At 36.5% G+C, this 13,912-nt stretch overlaps 4 protein-coding genes across 6 annotated transcripts; 1 reads left to right on the top strand and 3 right to left on the bottom strand.

The window, feature by feature from the left end:
• LOC18591973 lies at positions 62-1,998 on the bottom strand. Its single transcript, XM_007018428.2, has 4 exons — positions 1,817-1,998; positions 1,157-1,262; positions 770-831; positions 62-429 (listed from the first exon to the last, which is right to left on the bottom strand). Exons 1-3 carry the CDS (start codon positions 1,924-1,926, stop codon positions 817-819), a joined length of 231 nt encoding a protein of 76 aa, XP_007018490.2. The 5' UTR covers positions 1,927-1,998; the 3' UTR covers positions 62-429; positions 770-816.
• LOC18591972 (A-kinase anchor protein 17A) lies at positions 2,143-4,874 on the top strand. Its single transcript, XM_007018423.2, has 5 exons — positions 2,143-2,800; positions 2,869-3,010; positions 3,578-3,737; positions 4,129-4,326; positions 4,497-4,874. The coding sequence occupies exons 1-5, from the start codon at positions 2,278-2,280 to the stop codon at positions 4,500-4,502; spliced, it is 1,029 nt and encodes a 342-aa protein (XP_007018485.2). The 5' UTR covers positions 2,143-2,277; the 3' UTR covers positions 4,503-4,874.
• On the bottom strand, positions 5,373-6,530 carry LOC18591971. The gene has a single exon (XM_007018422.2). It carries the CDS (start codon positions 6,385-6,387, stop codon positions 5,590-5,592), a length of 798 nt encoding a protein of 265 aa, XP_007018484.2. The 5' UTR covers positions 6,388-6,530; the 3' UTR covers positions 5,373-5,589.
• On the bottom strand, positions 8,417-12,281 carry LOC18591970 (GPN-loop GTPase 2). Of its 3 annotated transcripts, XM_007018419.2 has the most exons (12): positions 11,963-12,281; positions 11,498-11,648; positions 11,345-11,389; positions 11,177-11,256; positions 10,718-10,792; positions 10,086-10,189; positions 9,821-9,977; positions 9,653-9,740; positions 9,168-9,240; positions 8,939-9,069; positions 8,639-8,722; positions 8,417-8,497 (listed from the first exon to the last, which is right to left on the bottom strand). In XM_007018419.2, exons 2-11 carry the CDS (start codon positions 11,587-11,589, stop codon positions 8,662-8,664), a joined length of 906 nt encoding a protein of 301 aa, XP_007018481.2. In that variant the 5' UTR covers positions 11,590-11,648; positions 11,963-12,281; the 3' UTR covers positions 8,417-8,497; positions 8,639-8,661. The 3 variants fall into 3 exon arrangements, with proteins under 3 accessions (XP_007018481.2, XP_017980801.1, XP_007018482.2); XM_018125312.1 differs by having other exon boundaries at positions 8,417-8,722; positions 11,498-11,711; XM_007018420.2 differs by having other exon boundaries at positions 8,417-8,722.

Below are 13,912 nucleotides of genomic sequence, written 5' to 3'. Positions count from 1 at the left end.
GTGATTAAATTTAGTGTCAATTTTGATTTGTCTTACAAAAATTGAATAGCAGAAGATTTAATTTAGAAATCCCAGCACCCAAATTTGACTGCATTATTTAACCAACATGCACGCTTTTTCTACTATATTAATAACAGACATGAAATCAGAAAAACTAGGCATATAAAAAGCTACCTGCAGAGAAATTAGAGAGGAGAGGGGTGGGGGGTTTGTACAGGAAATCAAGAAACTATGAATTGTCCAGGCTGAGGCTGTACAGAAAAAAGAAAAACATCAGACCACAGTTTCCACTTCATCTTGGATTTCTCATACATTACACTCGAAAGAAAAAAAAAAGAATTTGATTATCGTTGCATTTGTAGTACATCACTTGTTTCAGAACAAGAGGAACCAGCTATGTGGGAACTACAGTTGAATCTGATTTTATTCCTGCATGACAGAAAATAATTAGTTTGCAAAGTGCAGAATTAAGTAAACTTGATTCCTGCATGACAGTTGAAATTGTCTCAAACTCTCCTGCATAAAGCTACAAATGGTATCTGATGTAATATTATACATCAGAAAACATGAGTTTAAGATGCCATGATCACATGATAGAAAATCCATTCTAATGTACTAAATTCTTGATGGTGATATGCATAATATTACCAAAGTGGAAATCATGATATACATATGCAAGAAAACCAACTGATTTAAGAAATGCTAAAACATTGATGGCAAATCTCACAACAAAATGGTTAATTAAAAACAAGTAAGTAGAAAGATTTACCAATTTATACATGATCAGTTTTGGCTGAACAGAGACTAAGCAAGACTTCAACCCACCTGCCACTGCAACAAATCACCAACAAAAAGGTTAAATTTGTATATCGTTACTGAACTGTAAAAGGCATGGAAATTATCCCTAAGAGAATGAAACTACTATCAGAGTGCTAGGGGCAGCATTGCATGAGATTGTAGGACAAGGGTATCCAAGAGGAAAGATCATGCCTCAATAAGATGGAGTGAAACTCCCAATCTTCCCAATCTTCCCCATCCACCCTCCCTCCCCCCTTTATTAGGCAAAGGCAAGCAGATTTGTTTTTAACAAAAACCAAAACCCTACTAGAATTAAAACCATCCTAGTTGAAACTACATGAGCATATTAGTTAAGAACCTTTAAAACAGGTTCGCCTTTATTAGAATTTTCAGATTGCTTTGCAGCCGCTTGTATCTGTGCACGCGCAGCCCTTCCTGCAGCTGACTGTTCAAACAGCTCTTGCCTGAAATTTTGATCAATAATTGAAATGTTAAAAAAGATGCCATAAATAAACCATCACAAAGCCTCCAAATACTCTTATCTTGCTTCTCTCTCTTTGACATCAATGATCAAACCAGAGGATTAATCCAGGTTCTTTCACAACTACACAAGCTTCCCACACAAATTACAGAGCATAAAATTAGATGAAATTACTTTGCTGCTAGATATTCATATCACAATTTCAATAAGGATTAAAACTAACTTTCATTCCTCCAAAACATAATTGCAAGCCCTAAATTTTCTGCGGGGAATTTCACTGTTCTGATCAAAAATTAAAAAACCAAGCAAATTTCGACAACAAAAGGATCAATCTTAGATTGCAAAGCCTAGAAACAGAAACTTGTGAAGAGTTTAAGGAAAATAAACTGTTAGAAACCCATATTTTTCATATGCTAATATTAAGCTAAATTGCTGATACGCCAAAATACTAACAGAAGCAACCGAATATGTAAAGAAAAGAAAAGGTGAATTGTAAACGAAAGGATTGGCTGAGAAATTGAAAAGGGGATTAAATACCTTTTCTGAGCAGCCTCGGCGGCTTTGGCACGAGCTTCGGCAGAGGCCAATCGGTCTTGCTCCTTTCGCTCTTCTTTGTTTCCTCCGCCGAAGCAAGGGAAGCACCCCATAGTTTTTTCTCTACCCTATCCCTCTCTTCCCTTTTCTCTCTCCTTCGAGTTTTGACTTCAGGTTGCCCGTTACTTTATAAATTGCGGTCCCAAGTACTTCTTAAGCTCCACTCTTTGCCAATGGAAAATTGCCACGTCATAATAGAGGACTCCGCGGTCTTTTTACATGAGCCTTGCCGTTATTCGGTGGAATTTGGTTAGTATTTTCTTAAACTGTCTGTTTCCTTCTTCTTTCCTCGAAACAAAGCCTTTGGACGTCATCGTTTTAGCTGATATTTTCCCCTTCAAACCCTAACAAAAAGGATTTTCAGACGAAGTTCGAAACTTGGAAGATTATAAGAAACGGTAAAAATGCGACCGTTAGAGACACTGCCGCCAACGGAAACCCTAGAAATCGAGAACGGTCTGTCACTTGCTCCGCGCGTGAAACTCAATCTCACAATCCATCCTTCCCTCCCTTCCATTTCGAAGCCCATTGACGAATGGCAGCTAAAGCGAGCCCTAATAGATTTTCTCAAGACCTCACTCTCGGTCTCCGTCACCGTCCCCGAAGAAGACCTCCAAATCAGACGGCTCAAAGACCTCAAGAAGCGGAAGCGCGACGAGCCGGTCGCCCACGGCGCGCTCTTCATTCGTGACCTCGGGTTTTTGAATAGTAGGAAGAAGGGTGAAGAGAGTGAAAAGGAAGAAGAGGATGTGAAGGAATTGGAAAAGAAGTTTTTGGATTGGAGAAGGTATGTAGCGGAGAACATGGACGGGATTGAGCTTAATCTTGAAGGAGTTAAGTATAATCTTAGTGTTGAAATTCCAGCTTCGGATGACTTTGATAGAATGAGGAAAGACTGGGAGGAGTTATATGCTTTTGGAAATCGAGGTTTGTAGCAAGCTTTTTAGTTTAAGACTTTTAACTTTTTTTTTTTTAAGTTGAATTTTGATTTGTAGGTTATTCGAAGGGAGGAAGGCAAGAACCTGATACAATTGTGTTGAGAGGGGTTCCATCGCGGTGGTTCGCGGAGCCAAGAGTTTCATCCAAGCCGTCGATGTTGGTGACGCATACTATTTTTTCAGCATTTGGGAAGATAAGGTAAATCCTTTTTTTTTTTTTTCTTTTTCTTTAGTTGCTTTGTTTGTTTTGCAGTTTATTGAATTCTAGTAATTATGTGAAGCCTTAGTTGTTGAATGTGTGGAAACTCTATGGTGCCAATGAATAAATGTAGTTTTCCTGATGTTTTTCGAAGGATGCGAAAGTTTGAAACTTACTGCCACCATAGTTAATCGCATGAGCTAGATGAAAAGTATCAGAATACATGTACATGATATCAGGAGAGTCATTGATGTTTGGATTTCATTGCTTATTGTTGTCATTGTGGTCATTTATTTTTTTACTCTATTTTGTATTTAGGAGAGTCATTGGCATTAGATGCTTATAACATTTCTCTTACATATGAAGACTGATAAATACAATATGAATTTGTGATAGACTAATACCATGTTCCTTTATTGTAATACTTTTTTCATATGGCTCCAGTATCGTACCATGCACTTATTGCTACATGTAGAATATATTATGTTTGTTCTTGTTAATGCTACTATATGAATATTAAACCTGATTTTACATTATTCTTGCTGTTGCTCCTTTAACCCTCAATAGGAATCTTAATGTTGCTGAGGACGATGATTTCAGTAAGGGGACAGATGAGGATGACTTAGACATAGTTTCAGGTCTTCACTGTAAGATCGTGGTTCAGTTTGAGAAATACCGGGATTTCTATAATGCACTTAAGGTGCTATGTGGTCGCTCATTACAAAAGGTATGAGTTCAGTCCTTGATTTCCCTTTTATGATTATACCTTGGGAGTATTTTGCTCCTGAGCCTTGCAAACCATGGCTTTAGTTGTGTCTATGCTGTGGATTCAATGGCACACCACCACTAGTCCTTTTGTTTCCACACAAGAGCTTATCAGTGTTTAAAGTCTGAAATGGGAAAAAGCAAGTATTGCATGGTTGATACTTGACTGTGCTCATCATTTTGGTGTTGTCAAATGTGATATCAAAGATGATACTTTTTTTGAGTTATTCAGTAGCATGGCTAAATCTAAATGCTTTAGATTGGGGTGAAGTTTCAATTGTATTAAAAATTTTTATTATTTAACAACTATAATCAGTAGTTGCTGATATCCAATCTGTTTCACTATTGATCAGCAAGGATCTCGATTAAGTGCTGATTATGAGGTAAAATGGGACAAGGATGGCTTTTTCCGGAACTCAAGAAGTCAAAATCAAGAGAGGAGCAGCCGGATGCAGGAACCTGCAGCAGTAAGATACAAAACTGAAGCTCCCAGACGTGAACCTCATATATCTCAGTTCACTACCAATGATACACGCAGAAAGAGGTTTAAGGTCAGTAGTCATTTTAACCAATAATAAATTTGGGGTTAAATAGGTTTTCTTATATATTTTTTTTCAAATCTTCTATCTCTCATCAATACTGGTTGTTAAGTTGGTTGACTCCATCTGTAGCAGTTATTCGTTTATGTAGATTGTGATCCTCTTTTCTCCTTTGAATGCAGGAATAGAGATACGGCTGCACGTTTTAAAAGATTTATGTAGATTGATCTACGAGGACAGAATTGCTCCTAAATGATGGATGGATTTTTGCGTTTACATTTTGATATCCTTAAAGATTTATGTTTATATTCCCATGAAGTGATGCAATGTGGGAAGCTTGTGCATGGCTCCGCCCTCCTTACCTCTCCTTATTCTTTTTTTTTTTTTTTGTTCTTTTTGAGATGATGCTAGAGTTCAGCACATCTTGTACAGACAATTGGTAATTTGATGCTTTAACCATCATTACGGCCTCATAAATGTACTGAACGGCATGTCATGGACAAAGCATTTATGGATTTACTGCCCCAAAATTGAGACTGAATGGGTTCTTTTGTTTAACCTTTTCGGAATTTGTTTTTGTTATTATTCTTATTTGCACTAAATCTTAAGTTATCGTACTAGAAAAAGAGTTCTAAGGTTTTGGGTTAAACACTAAAGATTTGGATATCCGTGGCTTGGGTTAGAACTGATTGTATGTATTAAAGGTTTTCTGACTTTGGGTGGATTTGGGCTTGGACTTTGAAACCCTTGGGTGAATTTAAGCTAGAGCTGATTTGACTTTGGGGTGGATTTTGGTAGAACTTATTCAAGTTTCAACTGCTCAAATCCGATAACCCATAAATTTATAAATGGGCCGGCAGCTCCACGTGTAAGTCTTTATATCTAAAATATTAAAGCAAGTTATATCGATTGGTTGTTATCTATCTAGATCAAAGCAAGAATCACATGAAGATGCTCCGCACCATTCACAAGATATTTGACTTTAAAATATTCAAAATCAACATTTGGAATTTCCCATAATCAAAGTTTCATGTCCAAGAAATTTTCATCAAGCAACCTGAATTAGAATTTCTCTCTAATACTAGTTCAACTTTATAAACAAGAATTTACACTGTAGAACAGGTCCAAGACCGATTGAATTCTGAATTCTTCAAGCCAACCCCGAAACACAACAACAAGAAATGGAATTTACATTTAATGACACAAGATCAAAAAGAAAAATCAAAAGAATTAAAAAGCAAGAAGAAGAAGAAGAAGATCAGATAATCTTCTTGATCAGCTTTTCCGATGGTGATCACGTACCGGAGATGATTTGTTACTCTTTGGAGGAGAAAATCCTTCACTTACCAACTTGTTTGCACTCGACTTTGTGCCATAACCTTTCTTCTTCAATGATCTTCTAACATTGCTGGAACTCTCTCCTTGAATTGTAGGAACTATGTACCACCCAATACAAGTAAATAATATTGTAACTGATCTTCCGAAAAACACCAACAGCAACAAAATCAAGACTACAAATGCTGGTAAATAATAAGAAGGCCGTCTCCACTTTTGCAACTCCATATTCCATGAAGAGCTCTTTTTATTCTTCTTCTTCTTCTCAGTCTTTTCACTAACCGCTTGCAATCTTGATATCTTCTTGATTACTTCTTTCCCTTCATCTAAGGTTTCGATTGGATGCTTATCCAAGACTTCTGAGTCCATATTCGTTCCAGGCTGACCCTTGGCATCAACAGGTTTCATTATTTTCTCTTCTTCTCTTTTGTCCTTGAGCTTTACCACAATCGGGACACAATCTGCCGAGTTCTTGTACGTAAATCGAACAAACGATATGTCTTGTGAACCTGTCTGTGAGTAGATCTTTTGCCTCTTCTCTTCAAGTTCAGCTAAGAGTGCAGAAAACTTGTCAAGGCCACGGTTCGAGTAAGGGTTCTTGTTATCCTTGTGATTGTTCTTACAAAAACCGTTTCTTCTTGATTTTCTTGGTGTAGAATTCGGGCTGCTCCAAAACTGATCATCATCATCTTCTTCTTGATGATTGACAGTGCCGCCGCAGATAAAAGGCTGAAACATCTGAAGGTGGGTTATGGGGGAAGTTCTGGTTCAAGACTTTGGGTTTGGTTTGTTTTCGATTGAGACATAGGGAAGGGAGAGCCACAGGACTTAATAAAAAGAGTCTTGTGACAAGTCTAGATCCAAACCAACTTAGTCAAATTTAATGATTTGAAAAAACAAAACAAAGAAATCCCTCCGAGTAATAGAAGTTTCCTCATGGATTTCGATATCGTTTGACTTTTCCCAGGGAATGATGAAAATAATAATTGTAGTCTTGGAGAGGGGGTAAGTATGCTGCTCTATGACAAGTTTATTCTTTCTAGACTATGAATGAATGTGTAGAAAAAGTTTGCCGTATTGAATAATCTATAAAGGGCTAACTTTTTAAACATAACTATTGCTTGGAGCTGAGGGCTTGAAATGGTATTGGATTAATATTGACTTACAATCAAAAGAATGATGCAATAATGGTGGAGTTATTATAATCATTTATACTGTAATTATTAGGTAAATACTTTCTAGATGAAACACCCAAGAATTAGTTGACAGTTGAAAACGATGTGGATTAGTTGGCTAGGTGAAAATGTGGACATGGGAATCATCCGGCTGGCATCTGGATTCAGCTGTCCTTCACATGATCTGCATCTGTAGATTTGCTATTCTCAGTAAATCTTAGACTGCTAGTTTTTCAGACAATTACCTGGTTTCATTTAAGTGATCTTTATTCTTCTTGGATTGTTTAATAATCCTCAAGTTGGAAACAAGAATAATTAAGGAGAATATCACTTTAAATCTTACTTATTCTATTTTATTATATAAAATATATAGCATTATACCCGGAGTTTAAGGTTCTCGTTTGAATTCCGCCTCACCTATGCAGAGCTTGTCGATCAAACCAAAACTTTCAACATGTTTAAAACCTTAACCATGAAAGTCACATTCCATTGTTTATCTGGAGGCTCCTCTCCCTTTTCAGAAGTAAATAAACATATTCTCGGCTTATTCTTATGTCATTTGTTAATTTTCCTGTGTTTGATTTGTATGAGTACAAAGGAGGAAAACACGTGCTATATTTATCCTTCAATCGCTAAGGATTTCAGCAAATTCAGGGGGAAAATATCTGAAGGAGGAGCCCTTGAAAGAAGAGTCAAAACAAGAACAAAATTTTTGATGAATTGATGGTTCCTTAAGCGGGGTTGACTAGACAACATTTCTTCAAATTTATCATACAATTAGAAAAAAAAATTTTGTATCATACTTAGGGAAATGCATAATAAATTTGAAAAATAATTGATAAAGCCCAGAGACAAAACCCTAGCTTATCCCTAACATGCACTGGAGGTTCCAATTTGTTATACCCTACACATAGTTGCTGACACATGTGACATGTCTGTTTCATTACAAGGCAAAGTGAAACTACTAACGCAATGGCAAAGCAAGGTGTTTCTCCAATTGCTGGAAGACCAGAGAAGAATAGAAATGAAACCCAATATCTATCCAAAAACAATGACTTCCTCCTTAAATATATGGCTTTGGATTTTTCCATGACGAAGAGGTCCAAATTTCTTGAGGGAAACGAGTTTCCATACGCTTGTAGTTATCATCATACACATGGTCGAAACCATTGCTTTGAAACGTCGTAAAGAGAATATTCTGGGCAATGCACGTGCAAAAATCCAAATCGAACATAAACTCGTACGGGCTTACTTTTGTTGACTTTGGTTTTTATCACTCCGAATATGTAGTCTGACTATGTCTAAACACCCCGTTTGGAAGATCCTTTAAACTTCTAAAACACTGGGAAAAGGGTATGAAATCAAACGAAGATAATGGTAGAAACATTCGTTTATTGCAGGAGAGACAAGCTCTCCACGAGCCACCATTCCCTCTAATTGAAGTTTCTTAATTTTAATAGCCTTAGAAAGGGCACCTTCTTGTAAAGTTTTTCTTCTTCATTTCTTTTAAATATATATATATTTTTGATTATACAAAATTGAAGTACAGGGGTATGATGCAAAATTTAAAATGGGATTTTTAAACAACAGGGGACAAAAAAGAAACAAGAGAGTAATTGTCATTGCTGTATATCCTGTTGATCCACTATCTTAATTTTGTCAGACCACAAGACCTACAATAAGAAAATCAAAGGCCATATAAACTAGGGATTTAACAAGCTTGAATGCATAAAAAGCACATATAGACATGAACAAACTTGGGAACGCATATACAAGGAAGCAACTAGCGGACCCGTAGGCAATTAGGCACACACCATTCTCTCACCAAAAAGCACTCTCAATCATCATCATCAAAATTTTCATCATCCTTCATGTACTTCTCTTGCACCGCTGCAGCTGTGAACTGATTCGTTAAGAGAAACTTACGAAACCATCAATAAATTGAAACATTAAAAACTATGGTAGAGTAGGATAATCAAAGATCAAGGAAAATGTAAAGTCAAGCCAGAAATTTCTGCAGTATGGCATAATTGCTCTTAAGCACTTCACAACGCATGTTAGCTATACTTTCTGATGCTACATGGATAAGAGCATCCATGTAGACAAAAGGATATCTGTAATAATCCCAATCAACTTGTCGTACTGCAATCTTGCTGAATTCAACTGCACTGGCATCCATACCAGCAAATATGTATCCATTGCTCCTGTCAATAAGCTTCACAAGATTCCCAACACTCTCCTTATCCTGAAAGGAGAATGTGCTTAACAGAAAATCTACATAAAACTATAAAACACAGAAAACAAGAATGATGTAACACAAGAAAGCTGCAGTTACTGGCATGCCTGAATATCTAAGGTTGTGAAATTGACAATACTAAAGTCTTCGATTACGTCGCAGAGCTCCTTTGTAAGTTTTCTGCAAGAAGAATTTAGATGATTAAGAAGAGCTCTAAAATTAAAAGGAAGCTAAGATTTAGGGTGAATATAATAAAAGCAACTAGCCTGATTATGAACTGTCAACCAAACAAGACTTCATGGCAAGAAATTAGGGTTACATCACATAGTCGCATTTCAATGTCAGCCTTTGAAAATTCCAACTTTTATGCAATATTATCTCCTCAATGCTATAAATATAAGCATCAAAATGCAAAATTGAGGATAAGTTTATGAATCCCAGTCCAGATCAACACATGAAGGACTTCATCCAAAACCAAAGAAGTTTAAACTCGTAATCAAAAACCTCTTAACATTTAAACTTATCAACAAAGGAAATTTAATGTCTCATGCATGGTTAAAAATACAAAAATAACAAGTCTGCCATAACAAACCTATACTTAGCAGAGCGGGGATCCTGATCAAGATGGTGCTGCAAATATGATAAATCTTGCACATCTGTGTAGAAATCCAGATTGAAAGCTGCAACACATCAAGACAAGATGATTAGCCATGACTCCAACCACTTTGAGGCTTGAAACATAATTGACACTAAAACTCACCCAGCTTTCCATAGCTCTCAATTAGGTCAATTTTAGACAAGACATTGATGTGTGGAAGCTCCAAATGCAACATGGTAGATAAAGAGAGAAGCAGAGCACTAACATACTTCCCAGGGTCACTGCAGAGGTGGGCATCAACTAAATGTACAGCAGTCAACTGCATAAAATAAATAACTCAACTCAGATTCTACAATCATAACATCAAAATAATGAGCTGAAGTCGCCTTTAGGTCACATGCTACTAAGAGAAACGACAGGACCATACCCTAAGATTTAACTTTTTAATGAGCTTCATGACAACATTCTTGGCATTTGAGTGAAGAAAAAATAGTTCAACCTGGCCGGGAAAATCGAATAGAAGATAGTGATCTGCAAATTATAAAATCCATTAAAAATATAACTGTGATAAGCACAAAAACTTACTAATCCCTGCATAACAACAGGTGCAGTAAAGAAATAGAGAAATATATCAACCAATAACTTCACTATACCTACGTTAGAGTACACTAGACATCAGATAGTTTCTTGCCCAAAACAAGATGTCAATTATCTTGTTACACAAGGATAAAAATGCACATGGTAGTCCAATATAGAAACTCTAATCATTAAAGCATTAATATGTCATTAGTGGTTAATGCCTTCTACATGTTCCTATTGTTAGTTTCCTAGAGAAATGAAACCTGCAAACACAGATATGCACAAACTTGACTGTTCAGTCATGCTTGGGGCCCTTTATCAAAGACAAGCTCAAATTGTTCTGCATGCATCGACACCCATAAGCCATTCCTTGAGAAAGCTGTATGGTCTTTATAACTAGATTCATGCTATGCTATTCATCAAACAAAATCAAGATATGGTCCAAACTATTAAGAAGAAGAAGAGGCAGAAGAAACCAACCTTTCAAAAGAGGTTCCAGTCTAGACTGCAACCAGTCAATATTCTTCTCTAAATAATCCATACAATAGACAAGACCTGGTTGTACACAAAAAAATACATTAGATACCATCGGGCCATCAAATCTGAACTAGAATCATAATGAGTAAAAACACAATCCATTCACTTCCAATTAATTCTGTATCCCACAACAAACCATCAAATACTGCAGAGTCATTAAGATCATTAGGGAAATATTAACAGAACCAGCATCTACAATTCTGATCCACAGAAATTCTCTTGGCTGATCAACAGAGAATCTATAAAAGGCAGGACAAATAAATTAAAACATCAACCCCTTCTAGGGATGCCACATGCCTTGATTTACTCATTTTATGATTTATCTGATAGGAATTTCCGAATCCTTTTGATACAGTAGTAGACCAAAAGAAAGCAGTAAACAAGAGAAAAAAAAGGGTGCACCTCCATTAGGCCCCAGAGAATGCTCTGTCATCACATCACTAAGTTTTATGAGATCCTCAATATTAATAGCACACTCATAACTATATTCATGTCAAGGGAATTTCAGGTCAACCAAACTTGTAGGACAAAGAAAACAACATTATAAATAACTCCCAATTTGAAGGATACGGTAACATATCATTGGCTGGATCCAAATTGATTACAGCAACCTTTCTGCATGAACAATGGCATGGGAATAGTCAACTTCTGGCACATATAATAATCTATCTAACATGTGTGCATGCTCAAATGAAGAAACTAAAAGCGAGAAATAGAAACAACCTTCCAATAAGTTTGAGGAACTGAGACATGCCATTGCAGTAAGTAGTCTTTCCTGATCCAGGTGGACCAATCACCACTTGCCCAAAAACCATCCTATTTCTCTCTTTATATATTAATATTGGTGTTGGAAATTTTTCCAACTCAAGAGTGCCTGCAAGAAGAGGTAGCTGGTTTCAGCAATGCAAACCAGGAAGTTGCAAAACCCAATTTGTGTCTGGAACGAAACAAATATACAGAATCATCGTTCTTAAACTTAACGTGTGTTGAAAAAACTTGTAGCAAACACATTTCCAAAGGGTTTTCTCTGCTCACTTTCTAAAGGGTAAATCTTTCCAATATATCTAAATTGGAATCCAATGAACAGTTGGATAAAAACCAAACAATTTTATCGGCTTCCCTAAAACACCAAATTGCTTGCTCCAACCAAACATGCTCTAAAAGAAATCAAGGAATTTTCATTTTTACCTGGTCCAGATGGTTGTTGAAGGTTGTCACTTTCGTGTAGACGTCAAGACAGAGAATTTCCAAGTTAAAAGTTGCTTCTTTTGCGACAAGTTACAGTTGAGGGTTTTGGGTTTAACCATTTGACACTGAAGCAGACGAAGAGATTAGAACGTTCCAGACATGAGAACACCAATTGGGGCAATAAAAAATTTATTCCACACCTCCAAATGAAGGAAGAATGGGGCGCCCCTCGAATCGAACTTGGGACCTCTCGCACCGAAAGCGGGAGGGAGAGAAAGCGGGCCGGATCAACTCAGACCCAACCTTTAGTTTGGTTGAGGCATGGACAACCACAATTTTTTGAAAATGAGAGAGTTGGCCCGGCCTTCATATATAAATTTTCAAATTCAATTATTATATTTAGTTACTTTTTTACTGATATGTGTCTATTTTGATTAGTAAAATTGTTTAATTAATTATTAAACATAATTTCAATCTCAAAAAATTTATTAAACATAAGTTAAAAAATATAATGAAAATGAAAATTTAATTAATTAAATTGAATAATTCATAAAAATTTAATTAATTAAATTGAATAATTCATAAAACTGTAAGTAATAATTCTTTGAAAATTTTTTTAAGTGAATGAGGGAATATATATACTTTCTATTAAATAAAATATTTAAAAAAATTATTTTTTTAAAATAAAAAAATTTGTGATCCCGAAAGTAACCAGACAAATTTTCTAGTTATAATCATAGTGAGGTGGTCCAAGCGGTAGTTTTGGCACATGGTTTACTGTAGAGTGCATGATTACACGCTGTAATGCTCAGTTGCTAACCGGCACATGCACATGAAACTTTTGGAAATTTTCTTTTTGGTCTTTTGGTTCAAGGAGACAGGAATACTAGCTTCTAAAGCTTTTCTATCTCATAAAGTTGTAGTTTCTGAGAATTGTTGCCACTGCTTGTTCAAAATACTAGATTGAAAAGCTTGAATTTCTGGATTGGTTAACTATATTTCTTTTAGTAATTTCAATAGTTTCTCATATTCAACTTGTCATTTAACATGTTCTGTTTGGTCCTTGTTTAGATAGCTGGATGGATTCAACAGCATCGAGCATTCCCGCTGACTATAACATGGCCCAAGAGTCGAAGTGCTTGTGATCAGTCACCACCCATCCTCTCCAGTGTTCGGAATCCTTCAACCGGGATCCCACCAGTTGCAGCAACCCCTAGACCGACGGCCCAGGCTGCACCAGCAACCACAGCAAATGACCCAGCTGATGCCACTACCCATCTCCCATCAGATGCTTCAAACCCACCTAAAGGCAAATTGGGATGTGCAACTTCCATGGTATGGGGCCATCTTACCAAGTTGCCTTGTAATGACATTGCTGACCAAAAAGCCTCTTGCGGTTATTGTGGTAAAGTAATTGAAGTGTCCTAGTACAAGTTCCCTAACTTTGAACAACATTAACAATAATCCGAAGACCCTAAGTTTTAGAGCTATATCATCTGGGACGAGGGAGGAAATACTACGGTTCATCACTTGTTACTTGGAAATTTGACCTAGAAGCTTGTAGAAAATATTGTGCTAAGATGATCATTCTGGATGAGTTGTCTTTTAGGGTGGTACAGCATGAGGGATTTCATGACTTTTGTGGCATTACGCAGCCTCGATTCCAAGTTCCTTCGAGGTTCACTATTGCTAAGAATTGCTATGACATTTTTTTGAGTGAGAAAGAAAAGTTTTTCATGTACTTGAAAAGATCAAAGCTAAGAGTTTGCCTCAGTACTGCTATTTGGAATTCTAGGCAAAATCTTAGTCATTTCATTGATCAAGAATGGATAACATAAACGGATCTTGAATTTCAGTCCAATTCCTAATCATTTCAGTGATGTGATTGTAAAACGCATTGCTTGAATGGAAAGAAGATAAAGTTCTCACTATCACAGTAGATAAGCAAGA

Source organism: Theobroma cacao, chromosome 8 (genome assembly GCF_000208745.1).
Source record: "Theobroma cacao cultivar B97-61/B2 chromosome 8, Criollo_cocoa_genome_V2, whole genome shotgun sequence".
NCBI classification, from domain to species: Eukaryota; Viridiplantae; Streptophyta; class Magnoliopsida; order Malvales; family Malvaceae; genus Theobroma; species Theobroma cacao.
This window is presented reverse-complemented; position numbering and strand designations above follow the sequence as displayed.

Coding starts and splice junctions, on each gene's coding strand:
- LOC18591973 (XM_007018428.2), bottom strand. CDS start 1,926: ATGGGGTGCTTCCCTTGCTTCGGCGGAGGAAACAAAGAAGAGCGAAAG. Junction 1,263..1,816: donor GCCGAGGCTGCTCAGAAAAG/GTATTTAATCCC, acceptor TCAAAATTTCAG/GCAAGAGCTGTTTGAACAGT.
- LOC18591972 (XM_007018423.2), top strand. CDS start 2,278: ATGCGACCGTTAGAGACACTGCCGCCAACGGAAACCCTAGAAATCGAG. Junction 3,011..3,577: donor TCAGCATTTGGGAAGATAAG/GTAAATCCTTTT, acceptor AACCCTCAATAG/GAATCTTAATGTTGCTGAGG. Junction 3,738..4,128: donor GTGGTCGCTCATTACAAAAG/GTATGAGTTCAG, acceptor ACTATTGATCAG/CAAGGATCTCGATTAAGTGC.
- LOC18591971 (XM_007018422.2), bottom strand. CDS start 6,387: ATGTTTCAGCCTTTTATCTGCGGCGGCACTGTCAATCATCAAGAAGAA.
- LOC18591970 (XM_018125312.1), bottom strand. CDS start 11,589: ATGGTTTTTGGGCAAGTGGTGATTGGTCCACCTGGATCAGGAAAGACT. Junction 9,978..10,085: donor TTAAAAAGTTAAATCTTAGG/GTATGGTCCTGT, acceptor TATTTTATGCAG/TTGACTGCTGTACATTTAGT. Junction 8,723..8,938: donor GTTGATTGGGATTATTACAG/ATATCCTTTTGT, acceptor GAATCAGTTCAC/AGCTGCAGCGGTGCAAGAGA.